The sequence below is a fragment of the Fringilla coelebs genome, assembly GCF_963513975.1.
Source record: "Fringilla coelebs genome assembly, chromosome: 1".
NCBI classification, from domain to species: Eukaryota; Metazoa; Chordata; class Aves; order Passeriformes; family Fringillidae; genus Fringilla; species Fringilla coelebs.
Window position 1 is genome coordinate 65,654,561 of NC_140028.1, and position 15,760 is coordinate 65,670,320.

General features: G+C 42.2%; 1 protein-coding gene across 8 annotated transcripts in view; it reads right to left on the reverse strand.

Moving 5' to 3' along the window:
- The window catches only part of LOC311160838 (poly(rC)-binding protein 3-like), a gene marked incomplete at its 3' end in the record, with an annotated part of 136,998 nt that overhangs the window by 29,447 nt on the left and 91,791 nt on the right, over positions 1-15,760 (reverse strand). For 7 of the 8 annotated variants that reach the window (XR_014616607.1, XM_084217948.1, XM_084217942.1 and 4 more), the window contains 5 exons: positions 13,455-13,571; positions 8,339-8,470; positions 5,581-5,709; positions 4,617-4,760; positions 5-61 (listed from right to left, as the gene is read on the reverse strand). Coding sequence is in view for 7 of the 8 variants with exons in the window: in XM_084217948.1 (XP_084074074.1) it covers positions 5-61; positions 4,617-4,760; positions 5,581-5,709; positions 8,339-8,470; positions 13,455-13,571 (579 nt within the window). The remainder of the gene's footprint in view (positions 1-4; positions 62-4,616; positions 4,761-5,580; positions 5,710-8,338; positions 8,471-13,454; positions 13,572-15,760) is intronic. The other variant, XM_084217946.1, reaches the window with a different exon arrangement.

The window sequence follows — 15,760 nt, forward strand, 5'->3', positions numbered from 1 at the left end:
TTACATGTGCTGGACTCACGTCTGGATGAGGGATGGCATACTGCCCCTGAATCGTGAATGCCTGGGAACAACAAGCACAGTTAAGACACGCGTTAGTCAGGTGGGACAAGCAGCACTCCTGTTCTCATCAGAAAAGCTTCTCACGCCCCCCCCCCCAGCAAATGCCACCTGCATTGCTTTCCACACTGAGTGAGGTTTAATTTTCTTGTGCTGCTTGATAACCCTCGGCACGGTACAGAAAGGTCTCTGTCAGGCTGCCCATGTACCCCTTGCAAGCAGAGAACCCCAAGTGCCACTGCCGAGCTCTGAGGCTCTTGGCCCTCAGGAGCTCTCTTTAGTCCAGCTCTGTCTGCCAGGAGCAGAGCTGAGGACACTGAGAGGGTCAAGGAGCAAGGGGGGTGGCGAGTGAGACACCAAGGCACCTAGGAGATGCTGATGCCAGAGCAGCAAGAGGCACAGTGAGGAGGGGACAGGCCTGCTCAGGGGACGCCCTTCCCTGTCCTCCAGCTCCTGAGTGCTACATGTCTGCAGGGCCATGTGCCAGCCAGCTCTGAGCCACCTCATCTGACAGCCACAGATACCTCATGGGGCATCTCATGGAGTTCATGCCCAGGCTGCCGTGCCAGTGGGTAGCTGAGCCTGTGTGCTGATGGCAGCCTGTCCTGCAGCGCCTGGGCACAGGGCCAGCAGGCCAGTTTGGAGACAGGAGCATCATGGAGACCCCCAGCATGGTGGTGGTCTTATCTTCCACAACAAGCCAGATATCCTCTCTCCAAATCCAGCCACTCTGCGCTGCAGAAGCAGTGCAAGGGATGTAGTTTCTGGCATAATTTCTGGCAGTACTGGGGTGAGATGTGGGGGCAAAAAAGCACATGAGTGAGGAGGGATATGGTGGCATGCCTGGCACCAGTTAGCACAGCCCTTTGTCTCTCCTGCTGGTCCTGTTCAACTCTCTGCAGTGGCCTACAAAAAAAACTACAGAGAGTTTATGATTTTCTATTATGTATGAAAGGAATGGCATGTCGGAAAAAAATTAATATGCTTGTGCTTAGACAGGCAGGAAAGCAGAAGGACAAATTATAACATAAATATTTGTAGTGGGAGATTTATAAACAGGAACAGAGCTGATTAGCTTAGTTTGCAAAATGCTTGTTTGACAAAAGGCCTCTTAGAAAGTAATGAATCCTCTGCAAATGATAAAACAATTCATTTAATGGAGTTCAGATATTAAAACCTTTAATGTCTCAACCGCATGATGCACATTTCTGTAGCAGAATTTCCCTTCTGGAGAAGAAACATTTAATTTAGTTTTTAAATTAGTTACAAAGCCAGGCCATAATCTGGAAAACATTATGCACATGAGCAGTTTTCAGGGAGAAAACTGTGTGTACCAGGCTCAGTGGGAGGCTCATGGGCAAACATGCATGCGTATCTATACGGGATGGCCATCACTGATGAGTTATATATCACAAGAAAAGGTTCCATTCCACAAAAACAAGTGATCACTGTCATCAGTGGGTCTAAAGGAAACATGTATTCAAGCAAGTGAAACTTGTTTAACTGTTTCACTAAATGAGGACAACCTCAGTGGGAAGGGGCGAGGGGAGGGGTGCTCTGTGCTCAGCCAAGCACAGCAGCAGCTTCAGGGAGGTTGCAGCTGGGTCTGTGAGCAAACAGTGGGTTTGGAAACCACGCTTCAGTGTCTGAGCCTCTGTGCTGGGTCTCAAGTGTCTTTTCTGGTCTCAGCCATACTTCAAACCCAGCTGAGAGAACATATTTGCATGGCTGTTTTCCAAGCAATGGTCTGCAAACCAGGAAGAACTCATGACAAAAAAGTCAGCAGCAAACCTAATAGAGGCCACCCCTTCCCTCATCATTCTGCTCCCTCATACTTCCATGTGTACATAGAAGAAGCAAACAAACTGGAGAAGTAACAAAACCAATGAACATTCAGTGCTCAGACCAGGATTACTTGTAGTTTACAGGTAGCCCATGAAAACCATCAAACCAGAATGGACATGATGGGCCCCACTAAAAAAAAAAAAACAAAAAGAAAAACCCATACCCCCCCCCCCAAAAAAAAAAAAACCTGAGAAAGAAAGGTTTTAACTTCTTAGGCTGCCAAAAGGTCATTTGATTGATTTAGCTTGAGTCTCTGTCTGCTTTAGCCCTTGTCAGGGGAACCATGTGTTTTTGGGGCTAAGGGCTGGGGCTTGCTGAACTCAAGCCTGATTAGAGGCTACTGAGGCATCTGTCCTGTAATGTTCCACTGAGCACATGGGCTATGGATCTGCTTCCATCACAGTCAAGGGCAACTTCCCTACTGATGTAAGTAACAGCAGGGATCACCTGGTCTGCACATCTCCCTCACTTTAGACCATCATAATGGTGAGAGACTTAAAGCAAAGCTGCACCCTCTGAGTACCCATTTAAACACCAGTGTAGCACACAGGGTAGAAATTTCCAATTTAACCATTGCACATGCTAAATAACAATAGGGGAAGAGCAGGGCAGTGTTCAGTTTCCTTTTAGTTTTGTTATGCCATGCAGTATCAAAGAAGCACAAGAGAATTAAAAACAATACTTAGAGTGGAAGAACCCCAACTTCTTAAGGAAAACGAGAGATTATATTTTGTGAATGTTACTTATTTTACTAAGCGTTAAACAAACAAAATTCTTTCAAGATAGCTATGATATAATTTAGAATAGAAAAATAACTTCTGATAGCTTAGCTGAAATGTTGAATGGAACTAACACTGCTAATAAAATTTTATTTTTGGTATTAATTTCCACTTATGAAACCTGGTTAAAGTGGCTTTCCAAACTGGTGTCCAAACACACCTTAAGCATTTTCTTAAAAATTTTGCTTAGTCAGAGCACACAGAAATTCAAAGCACACAGAAGGTGTCTGCCTCTTACATTCTTTCTCACACCAACAAGGTTGCATTAGAAAAGTGAGAACACTTTTTTAACTGATAAAACTGAAGATGACAAGAGCTATTAGACCTGAAAATAGGATACTTTCGATTATTTATGCAAACTGCTCAGCACCCTCTAGCAAACAGTTTCAGTGCTTTTGAGAAACCATATACAGTCCTTGAAGGCAGTTTACAGGCAATTACAACACTGATAGAATGGGCTGCTGCATATATATACACACACATGTTTCTTAAAGGACAGCACTGCAGTGTAAACTTACATACATGGAGTAAATTATTCTGAACTTTCAGTCACAGACCAGTTTCTGGAATGTTATTTTACATTTCAATTTAGCTTTGGTCACTAAGGAAGCAGATTTCTTATTTTGATGACAACAAGTAACAGAAGTAGGCTCAAACATGATGAAAGCTACTACATCCAGATTATAAAAATCTAGATATACATCAGAACAAATCATTAGAAAACTGAAAGTAAAACTCTGAGACAAAAAAAAAAGCAGAGACAGTTCATGACAAGGGCTGTCAGAAGCATTTTGGCATATGCTTGGGAGGTGTGTGCTCTTGTGCAAGAGCTTCTTTAAACACCTGCAGATTGTGGTGGCAGGGGTTGTCACACCAACAATGCCAGCAGCACCTTGGGCACTCAGCCCCACCAGGAACTCCATGTCCAACTTCTCATGATCTCCAGCTTTCCTAAGGTGGGACACAGACTGTGCCATCAGCCCACACCCTGTGACAGGGTGATGACCTCGGATGGGCTGATGGGGTGGGAGGGGGACCCTGCCTGCAGATGTTCCACCATGCAGGTAATTGGTTAATGCTTGAAAAGAGACCTTGGCATCACCTTGGGGAAAAGATCTGGTTGGGTGTGGGTGCCTTGCTGCCAGAGGGGCTTTACATATGTTAATCCTGAGTAGAGAGATGTCTGCCTGCCTCTAGGCTGGGTTTATGGGGTCGATTTCCCCTTGAGTTAGGCAGGGCTTGCGGCATCTCACTCCTCTACCACTACACAGGTCCCCTTGTGACCTTCCCATGGTGTTTTTAGGGTATTTATCAGCTCTGTTCATCACTGGCTTTTCAGTGAAAGCTGCATTCCCCCTGCAGTGGATGATGGCAGAGCATTCCTGCTATGCCTCTGTCACACACTGCAGACCCATTTCAGACATTACTAAAAGACACAGAAAAACCAATTGCAAGTGGGTTTTTTAAGGCAGATGAGATACACCCTGAATGATACAGCTTAAGGTGAAGGAGGAATCATCAACTTCTTTACATAAAAAAGAAACAGGAATGCTGTTCTTGTGTTATCAATCAGGCTGTTCCACACCATGGCTGGGAAGGTCTACACTTGCATGTAAGTAGATGCAGCCACCTCAGAATTCCATTGCTACTTGGTAGCAAGCTGCAAGATAAGGGAAAAAAAACCCCAACCACTACAATAGGCAGGGCTGTCCCCCTCAATGAGCTCCTGATCTGGACACCTCTCAATCTGCAGAAGGGAAAACCTTTCTTAATTAGAGAAGTCAATGCTAAATTTTGGTAAAATACCAGGTCGTCACAATTTTGTGTAAAGTTTGCAATGCAGCGTTCTCCTGTCCCGCAAACTGCAAGCACACACAGTAGACAGAGCACATCAATACTATACCAGGCAAGAAAGAGTAAAAGTTGAAAACTAACAGGCGCTGGCTGAGGCTGGGCCAGGACGGTGTGGTTTCCAGCTGAAGCCAAAATGGTGTCTGCTCTTACCTGGCCACCTGCAAAAATGATAGGTGCAGAGGCAGGTTTGGGACGGTAGGGGATGGTGGCACCTTTGGGTGGGGACTGCAGACAAAAACACAAAGCGGTCAAAATGTAAAACGAAGCAGAGTTTGTATTAAAAAGATGTCTCTTTTTATATAAATAGTGGTCGCCTCAGACAACAAGGCATGCAGGAAACCCAGCCCAGCCCACCCTGCCCTCCACCCCACGAGACCAAAAGCATGCCTCCTGTCGGGGCTTCAAGGGAGGAGCTGAGGACCTGAGTGCATGGCCAAAACAGGCAATGGTGACACCCGTGGTTTCTTTACTGCCACTGTCAGATGAAGCTATGAAGCTTCATTAAGCATGTTAAGGCATTTCATGAAACAGGGGCACAATTTTGAAAATGGTCGATGGCTTGGAAATTATGGGCATTTTCAGCAAGGGTTAAAAGGCCCAGATTTTTATATACATTTATTTTGTGTATCATTTAATCTAAGGGCTAAAAAATTGCCATCAAAATGAAACTTACTGGTCTGATGCAATGACCTGACCCTAAGGAAACAAAAAGTCCTGGCTGGTCAGAATTATTTCTACTTTAAACAAGACCTGGATGTTTTCTGCCCTATTCTACATCAGAATAAAATGTGTTTCTTTCAGAATGACTGCAGCTCTGTTCTGGACTTGGCTGTTGTTTGACAATGTCATTACAGCCCTTGACTGCTAAACCTTGCTGCAAGAGGCTCTCAAACACCAGGAAAAGCTGAGTTTAACAGAGTCTCTGGAAATCCCTGGCACACGAAGGGCAGGCAGCACCCCAGGGGAACCCATGGCAATTGACAATTATTAATAATGTGTTTGAGCATCTCCTGAGTGAGAAGGGACAGGCAGGGTGCCCGCTCACCTCCAGCATCACCACGCAGATCTGCTTCACACACTGGATGATGGCGTCGGGAGTGCCGGATATGGTCACCGCGCGCTCCGTCGAGTTGGGCAGCATGTCCCCTGCCACCTGCACCTGGGCTCCTGTGGACTTCAGCAGAGACACAACAAAGACACTGTCACTGCCATGCAGGCAATGGCACCTCTCCAGTCTTTCACTAAACTTTCTGTCCTTTCTTTGCTGGATGTGCTGGAGCATGTTTGGAAACTCCTGGACATGGATTCGGCTGTTCAAGCCAGTTTGCCAACACTCCCACCCCGGGGAGGTTAGTCCTCAGTAGCTGAGGCCTGAACTTCAGGAGAAGCATTTTAACCCTCTCAAAGACAGACAGTTGCAATGCTGACTAAAAAGAGAAAAGCGTGAAATGAAGTGTTCTTCAATAATAAAAAAATAAGAAGAAAAATCCCCAATAATTGAAGAAGCTCAGCTAATCAAATGAGTCACTCTTTAATCTACTGATAAATGCCTCTTTAATCTACTGATGGCTGACTTGTGTCTCTTGTTGAAATTCAGGGCTTCCTTATGCTATATGGTACAGAAGCACTTCTAAATCATAATTAGTGTTGATTAAATTAACTTTTAGCTCATTAATGAAACCAAGAAAGTAATGAGCCACTTTTAGGGTTTTTTTGCACTGTTTTTTAAATTTCATCTTGGCACTAGTATGTTTTAGATTAAAAAAAAAATTAGGCCCAAACAACCCTTGACATTATTACATGAACACAGAAGACCTTTTCAGTCAACAGAGAAAAACCCAGGCATTTGATGCTGAATAAGCTCTTCAACATATTGCACAAAAGATCTATTCCTGAGTGTTATTGCAATGCAGCATTTGGGCTTTAAAATACAAGTATTTTCAGTAACCATTGACTTTGTATCAGCTAGCAAGGAGTTAATTTGTTTTCCTGCTAGTTATACACAATATGGGTTTTCCTTCTTTCCAAAGACTGATTAATATACTGATTTCATCTTCTGTTCACTAGTGCTGTTTAAGGCCAAAGTACCAGTTCCATGCCCCATAACAGACTTTGGAATTTTACCATAACTTGATCAATCCCTTATGCTTTTACTTTCTTTTTTTTCATACTCTTATCTCAATAATAGTACTGCAACCCTACATACTGTTCCTGGGTGCATGACTGAACACAAAAGACCCTTCCTTTTGCAACTGCTCAGTGTGTTGTGTGATGATGAAATTAGACCACATCTTGGTCTGGATGCTCCTTGATTTTCCCCTCTTTCCTGTTATTTGCTTTTTAATGTACATTCCTGGGTATCCGTACATGCAGCACAAAAGACTGCCAAGTACCAGAGCATTTACTCCCAGTGCTAATCTTGTTTATTCTCTGACTTTGGTCATTTATCAGTAGCAAAAAACAAGTAATTTTTTGTCCATTATCCTTATGCATAGGAATAAGGATAATGTGCAGTGTGACTTCTTGCTACAGCAACCTTATCAAAACACCTATTTGGCCAAAAACTATCCTTTTACTTCCTTGTACCAGACTACAGGCAATTGCTTCTGAAACTATGCTCACCAGGATAATCACTTCAGTCACTTAATTTAACCAACAGACCAATCTCACCTTTAAAAACATATGTCTTGGCCACATTCCCACAGTGCCCTGAGTGAAGGGACCAATATTTAATACAAAAACCAAAGTATGGACAGCTGTAAAATCTAGAGCTAAGCAATCACTAGCACACAGTTCACACTCATGCCTGCTTCTATTTTAACACAAGAAATCAACTTAAAAGCTCCTTAAAACCTACTGTCTTGGATCCACATTTTAGATTAAAAAAACCAAAGTCTCAGCTTCATAGAGCCTATCAAAAGCCTTTTGTTTTGACACGGGCAAATTAAAAAAATTTATCAACATGTTATCTTAGTATTCAACACTTCAAATTCAAATTTAGAAGGAATATTGTCATTTCCTCCAGAATAACAATCCATTTTTCTGAAATGTCCTGTTCAGATTTTCTCTGTATAACTGAGCATGCACCTGATTTTCTTGTACGAGCGGTTACAAACACCAGATCCTTGGTTTGGCATGCGCTATATTGTTAACAGTCATGCATGGAAGAGTTAAAACAGACATTGTATGGTACTTTTTGCACTTTTTGGTTAGACAAAAATGTGGCTCCTAGCACATTGGATGAATACCTCTAGATAAAATCTAGACTAATAAAAATTCTGCATGTATTTGGAATGCATCAAATCAGGTCACCTGTGTCCCGTGACATTAAGGTGAAACAGAGAAGGAGCATGAAAATCACACTTTTCTAGAAAGTAGATCTACTAGCCTGGAATCTCCAGTGCTGCTTGGGCTTTTCTCTGACTGTAAGGGTGGTAACTAATTTGGAAATGGCTACAACTCTGTGACTTAGGGTCTCTTGAGTATTGCTGGGCAGGGGTCTGTGCTGGAAAAGAAACTTGAAGAGCCATTAGTCACTGTTGCTTTGCTTAATTGTGCATGAAAGACTTTATACACTGTAAAGTTGTTTCTCTATTTCACAGTTGGTCTTTAGTGTCAAGAAAAGTACAAGTGCAGCTGTGCTGGACCCCCTGCTTCTCTCAGACCAAGGCTTTTCCAGGGTTTTTAGTCGACACATGCTGATGTTGGTGTGATCAGCAAAGTGCAGTGGGTGATGCTGGCAGGGCACACTGCAGTAGGATGCTGAGCTAGCCAGTGTCCCCAGCACACATCCCAAGACTTACCTCCCTGATTTCTTTGATTTTGGAGCCTCCTTTTCCTATGAGGGATCCACACTGACTTGCTGGGACCACGAGCCTCAGTGTTACGGGCGGTTTGCTTGTCACCGAGCTGTTTGTCATCGAAGCGTTGATGTCCTGCAATCACAGTGTCAGCGAGCATTAGTGGGGATTTGTCACTCCTGGTGAGCACTGAAGGGCTCAGAGCAAATGCCCAGGCTGTCTGTGGAGACCTGGGGAGTGTGCAACCAGCATGGCTGGCTTTTGTGGTAAGGAAAGCACACCACAGCTCTGCCGGTGATACACTGTAAGCATGAAGGCGCTTGTGCCAGAGGAACCCTTCAGATGTCTGGCATTGCAAGTTCCATGCTGTGGGACCAGAGTTCAGGACTTGGAGGAGAAGGTGGTGTCTGCCATGAAACCAGCCAAAACAGATGGAAAAGGCAAAGAGGCTTTTGGATTCACAGGCTTCCAAAACTTGTTTCAGTCTGTTTTGGTCTCTTTTCCATCACCTCAGTTAGAAAATTTATACATCTCTACATTTCACATCTCTTCCCAGATTGGATTCACAGGAAAATGGTTAAAAAACGGAATGACAAAGAACATGTGAATAATCTGAAGCAGAGAAAATCAGATGATTTTGATAAGTCTTCTGCCACCCTCCAGATTTAATTTCTCTTTTGTAGCAGGTCCATAAATGTTTGTAGCACTACACAATTTCTAAAATCTTTTCCCTCATGGTTATGTAACCAAAGTACAAAAAGTTCAGCAGAAAAGTAATTGCCTGTGTCCAGGTAATGAAACACATCTATGTATCCCACTGTTTGATGAGACTACATTACACACTCCCATAAGCACTTGTTTTAAATATATTTTGTTTGTTCAAAATCTTGTAGGCAAGACAAAACAATCCCTCTAAAGACTTCATCACAGAGGAAAAGCTAAAGCTTATCTTCCCACTGATCTGTGGGATGCTTTGAAGGAACTTAGGATGAAAAAATAAAAAGCCGTAAGCTGCACTGCCGCTGCTCAACAACTCATGAGAATTGCAGAGAATTTTGGTAACACTAGCTATGAGCTGAGAAGACTCATCTGTGAGGTGGCATGGCACAGCTATTATACTCTCCACACTAATGTTACCAAAGATTAGGACAGGAATGAGAAAACATGCATTTCCTTTAAGTCACTTATGATGCAACAAGAGCTCTGTCAGACAGTACTGATGTGATTTCTTATGCTTATAAATACTATCACTTTAACAAAAAACAAAAAAAGAACACAAAAAAGCCCAACCAACCAACCAACCCACCAACCAACAAGAAGTGCCCATATTGTACAGTCGTGACTCCAAATTATAAAAAAAACCAACCAACAACAAAACTACTCAGCGCTTCAAGCAACTCTGCACATCTCACTGAACCAGTGTGGGAACCTGGTGACACCAGCAATGATTGCTATGGTATGTCCCCAGTTTTGATGGCAGCATTCTTCCATCCAAGAAAAGGCTTGGTATAACCATAATCAGCTTAAAAGAGAAGAAAATAAAATCTCGAATGGAACAAGGCATTGCTGCATGTGACAATACAGCTGCCAAATCTACTAAAATCCTCTACCAATCTACCAAATCCTCTGCCAGCCAGTAGTAACTCATATTCTGTGTAGTGGCTGTGTCAGTGAGAGATTGCAATCCAAAATAAAGCCAGAGGGATAAGAGAATTTTGCAGTACCCATGTATCTGAGATAAAGTCACGCCAATTTTTCAGCTGGAAGATTCCATCTCACTGTATCATGGTATCCATCTCACTGTATCATTGGAACAAGGATTCCAAAATTCCTTTTCTTACTCATCTGGAGAAGGTCTGACTACTGAGCTGTGCCAGCTGGTTATTCCAGTGCTAAAGTACCATGTGCTTTCAGAGGATTATGCAGACTTAGAAGGAAAGCTAGAGCTGGTCCACTCACCAGTGAAGTTACAGCTGCGTTTCTTGGGTGTCAGCCTCCAGTCCAAAAGTGACTATGCTAAAATGTCCCCTCCTGCAGTTCCAGGGGTCTGCCTGGGCTAGTGTCATTTTCTAACAACTGTCTTTCTCCCCTGCAGTGAACACTTCAGGTATTCCTGTAAATCCCTACTTAGCTTGTAAATTCATCATAAGACTGCTAGAAAAGCAACTTCCATTAGGAAGGTTGTCAAAGCAGAGTTATATAAGGCTACAGAACAACCACAAGACAAACCCTACCTTTCTCATTTTTTTATCTCTCTGACACATTTTGAAATTTTTACTAACATTACAAAAGCATTCCAGGACTTCCTACACCTGCTTATCTCTAGGTATACAGCTGTAGGGTGGAAATTAAGGGTCCAAGGTCTTCATGTGGGTATGCATGACAAATACCAAAACAACCCCTCAAAGCAGCAGTCTCACACATGCATCTTTTTTCTTCTGTTTCAACATAGCTGCAATATCCAGAGCTGGACTGAATCTTTTAAATGGCTGAAGAAATCTCCAGCAAAAAGAGATGCATGAAAAACAGCACTTGGTAGCTAGCTAATTTGTAATTTTTGAAACAGCACTTTATTTTGCCTCCAGAGTTTTACAGTTACTTCATTTTATTGTCAGGAAGATTTATTGGAAACCTAACTGATTTTATATATATAATGTATTGTATATACAATATGTATTATATATACAATATGTATTACATATACATGTTTCTTTACTGTTGTTCTTTTAAATACACCACAAACCAATTATGTTAAAACTAAATACAGATATTTCAGAGCAGTACTTGATCTGCAGAGATTGCCAAGACTCATTTGCTAATGCTCATATGAAGAACCCAGGCTACCCTCTAAAACCTGCAAGTGCAAATAAGTGCAAAATCCAGCCAGATGCCTGAATTTCAGCTTTCTTTGCCTATTGCTACTACAGCACTTTCAAAGCCTATGTCGTGTTGGGTGGTGGGCTGGGGATCTGATGCCGTGCCGTGTTTGATGTTTGTATGAAAAATAAAGCCTTATTTCCACTGGGTACTCATTTTGGTGGGAACTGGCAGGGATTATCAGTGCTAATGATTCTCTCAGCATTTTACAGGATGAGGAACATGTTTCTCCTGTAGAGAGCAGAGACACTGCTCTCTCCAGGATTCTCTGGACTGGAGGATATGGCACTGTGCACCGAGCTATCTCTTAAACTAGAAGAAACAGGGACTGGTCCATGATGGGTAGGAGATGAAGAGGAGAAAGAGATGACAACAGGAGGTTTTGAAATTGGGTTAGATATAATTACTTGTGGTTCTGCAGGCTTAAACCTCACAGTCATCATAATTTCATTAATAACTGGCAAAAACCTCCCCAAACATTCCTATAAAATGTGCCATGCCACAAAACTAAGACATTTTATCAACATACTGAAAGTCTGGAGTATCATGCAGGAAGATCTGAAAACCCATGAAGGATTGAAAAAATATAAATGGGATTAACACCTGCAGTATTAAAAAAAGTCATTTGTCTGGAGCCTGACAGGAATGTTTGCCAAGACTGAAGAGGTGGAAACTCCTCAGCAGGCGCTGGGGACACCCACCAGGCAAAGCACGGGTGTGTGCAAAGCATTAAACCAGTAGGAGGTGAGGCATTTCCAGCAGTGGCAGGGATATGACAGCGTGATAAGTAGGAAAGGGGACTGTTAATGCTGTTAAATAAGCCTTTGTGGAACTTCATTTGCAACCTGTCCACAATTAACACAGACATTTAAGATAAAATGTAACTGGAAAAAGTGGAAAGGGACTACTAGAGTCATGAGAGGGGTGGGGAATTCATCCGCTGAAAGACCGTGCTTGCATCACTGTCTCTGGCAATAGCAAAGGTGTGTGGGGATAAAATCAGTTTCTAAATATATATCTAGAAAGGGAATCCTCAGGGATGGAAAGGCAAGAATTACTTAAATTAGTGGCCAGTGCTGGCATAGAAACAAAGCTGCATGAACTGTTCATGAATAAAGTCAGGTGAGGAGCAAAAAGAAGGTGTCTAATTATCAGAGACCTGAAGCTGTATCAGGAAATAGTAAAAATCTAACTAGCTTTTGATCATGCTGTGAAGCTACAAGTCCAAGCCATACAGTTGATTCTAGAAGACAACTTCATCTGGTGACTTATGAGCTCTCTTCTAGTTGTGTTGCTCTAAATTTGAACGTTTGCCATGTGTAAAGAAAGGCACATGTTGACAATTCTCATCAATTCCACCATCTCCCTGTGCTATAACATCCCTCTAGTTTAATCCATTCTGGAGTTGAGAGATCCTGGCCTTTGCTTCAGCTGCAGGTGACTCAGTCTACCTGTCTGCACGCTCCTCCATTAGGAGAAGGGGAACTGCTTCCTGCAGGGGCATCTGCCTCTCCAGAGAGCTGCCTGGACTAGACATAGGATTTTCAAAAGTGGAGGGAGTTAAATCCTTTCCAGAGCGACCAAGGTTCATATTCTGTACTCTGCTTTTCTGTGAGGTTCTCTTTTAAAATGGTGACCATATCTAATTGTAGCTGGTCCATGAAACTGAAGAAAATCTCAGCAATTTAGATACATATCGGCACAGAACACTTAGTCTACAGTGAATTGAACTCCTGCCTTACTTAATCTGAGTGCCTTTAATTGGTTTTAAAAGACAAGCCTTAAATGTGGTAATTGGTAATCATATAGCTTGTTTTTAAAATAAAAAAAATTATAGTTAAATGAGTTATATATTCATTTTGACATATATAACATTTACATCAATACCAACTGGATTCATACAAACAGAGTTAAAAGTTAGGCAATTATTCTTTTCAAATCAAACCCACAGTGGGAATAGAATTTTTCCGAGACATTTTTCCTACCATTAGCACACATTACTAGAAGCAATTGCTTTTCCCTGAAGCCTCCAAAAAGCAAAAGAAATGATCAAACATCTTGTAAATTGACCCATTATTTTTCTTCAGCATTGCTGCCAAAAGCATTTATAAAAATATAACCACTTTCATTGCTATTAAAAAGAACATTAAACAAATCCTATTTAACATTAAAGCAAACATGAGAAAATTCAAACAGTGTTTGTATTTCAACTTGAAGAGAGAGAAAAAAATTATTTGCTTACCTCTTCAAATTTTAGTGCAATCATAGAAAAAGCTTTAAAAATTGCATCTGTTGGGCCTGTTATTGTCACAATTCTCTCTGGACAAGTGCCTTCTGAAATATTGATTCGAGCACCACTCTGTCAAAAGGAACAAATATTTTTCAAAGTTATACTTTCCAGGGAGCAAACAAAATAAGATTAGGAATATCGTTTGGGAAGGAATACCTTGAGGCATCTAATTCCCTCCCCTACAACTGCAGCCCCAACATCATATAATTTCAGCATAAACTGATCACATTCCAAAAATTCATGTAACTGCGGGAAGCCGGATTCTGTCTGGGTAAATAGTTTGGCAGCCTTCTTTGCAGCATGCAAATAGCACCTCTGTAACTCAAAGTTGCAAATAATTGCATAATCAAGTCTTTTTCCTTCCTTCTTGCAGGATTAATCTTAAGTAGGACTGGAGCTGCAGAATTTAAGAGAAGGTGGTTATCTCCAGGGAGCACCAGCATTTCCCAGGAAAGATGCACCTCTCTGCTTTGGAGTGCCAAAGGTGGGGCTTGGCTTCTCTGCCTCTCTGCTGGGGCCTTGCTTTGCAGTGTGGAGAAGGCTCCCTGTAGATGTGCCTTATGTGAAGGCAGCCAGCCAATATGCACTGAGCATCCCTTTAAAGGACTAGTGGTAGGACAGGAAACACCAACAGTACTGTGTCCACAGGGCAAGGAGCCCACTGGATGGAGTTAGAAAACCAGAAGAGTCTTAGAGAAGCCAGGCTGCTCCCAAGTATACTTGGTTCTCTATGTCACTGCGGCAGTGCAGAGAAAATGTCTCAACCAGGGGTTTTTATATATTTAGAAATTTATATATATTTTTAATATATATTTAAGAGGATCCTTAGTGTGGGTAATGATCAAATCTGCTTCAGGTAAGAGCCACCCGACGTGAGATTTTAGTCCTGGAAATGTGTTAATGCAGCCTAACAAGACTCTGGAGCCTCAACTCACCCACAGACACTGACTTTCTTGGGGATCAGGGCCTGAAGCCAGTGTGAGACAAGCTGGGTTAGTCTGGCCCTTTGCCTGCAGGGTCACCTCACAGCTGTGTCCTAGCCCAGATGTGCTGTGTCCCAGCCCTTAACCACCCCATGCTGCTGCTCTACTGCAAGAGACTGTGTTTCCCCATATGACAGCACCCCCACACAGCATGAAAAAAAAGCAAGGCTCAACGCTACTGATAGAAAAATTTTCCTGCCACAGACCTGGGCACAGAACTGAGAGTTCTGTACTTTTCTGTAGGCCTGAAGTTGTCTCTGACATTTCCTCAATGACAGAATTGTCTCTGACATTTCCCCAAAGACAGAGCTACATTTCACACCATAAAGATGGTGTGCACCCCGCCACATCTGCCAGCGAAGTCAAAATAAAAGCTGCATTTCGCTTTTAAAGAAGTACTGAAAAAGGTAGTCTTAAAGAGTGACCAAGTTTTCATCATGTGGCGATACAGCCTCTCAGCCCTGTGCTGATATGAAGATGCATACAATTCCATTATTTTAAAAAAAAACAAAAAAATAAAGTGTCTTCTGACCACATATACATGACAGCAGGGTGCAGGATTGGAAGAAGAACATTTGATATTTATCTTGAAAGACAGACCAAGTAGCATAGGTATTTTCTAAGATGTTTTACTCAGAAGTCAGGAGCACTCTCCAATGATGGCTTTCCTTCTGTGCAATTTATGTACAAAGATATCTGCTCATGATCATAATTAATAATTACACTAAAATGTGTTTAAGTTTACCTAGTACACTGGAAAAACTTTTTCTTATTTTTCTTTTCTTTAAGTCTAAGCAAATGTGTAAAAATATGGGTAAAAACATGTCATCAAAAAAGGAGCTCAGAATTCAGTCAGCCTGACAATGAAATCCCTATTGTGTATATTTAAAGATGGATGTCTGCAATTTTCTTTACTAAAATACTTTGACATTTCCCTGCCACAGACCTTCTATCAGAGTAGAAAACAATGAAGCACCTGACACAGTAATGTACTGCAGCTTTACTAGAGCCAAACTGACTTTTCTTGAGCCATCCTCTGTGCACTAAACTCCTGAAGTTTAAAACAGTAGGATTTCTTTTTTGACTTATACTTTTAGCAGTTGCTTCAAAGCAGAAAAATTACATGGTTCTCCAGGTAGGATGTGCTGCCTTGCAGGACCAGTGTGGGTCTGTAGCCTGCACCTGAGCACACTCCTCTGAAGATAGCACAGCTTGCTCTGTGGCAGGGAAAGAAGCCCGCAGACACTGGGGAGGCTGAGATTTATGCAGTGCCCT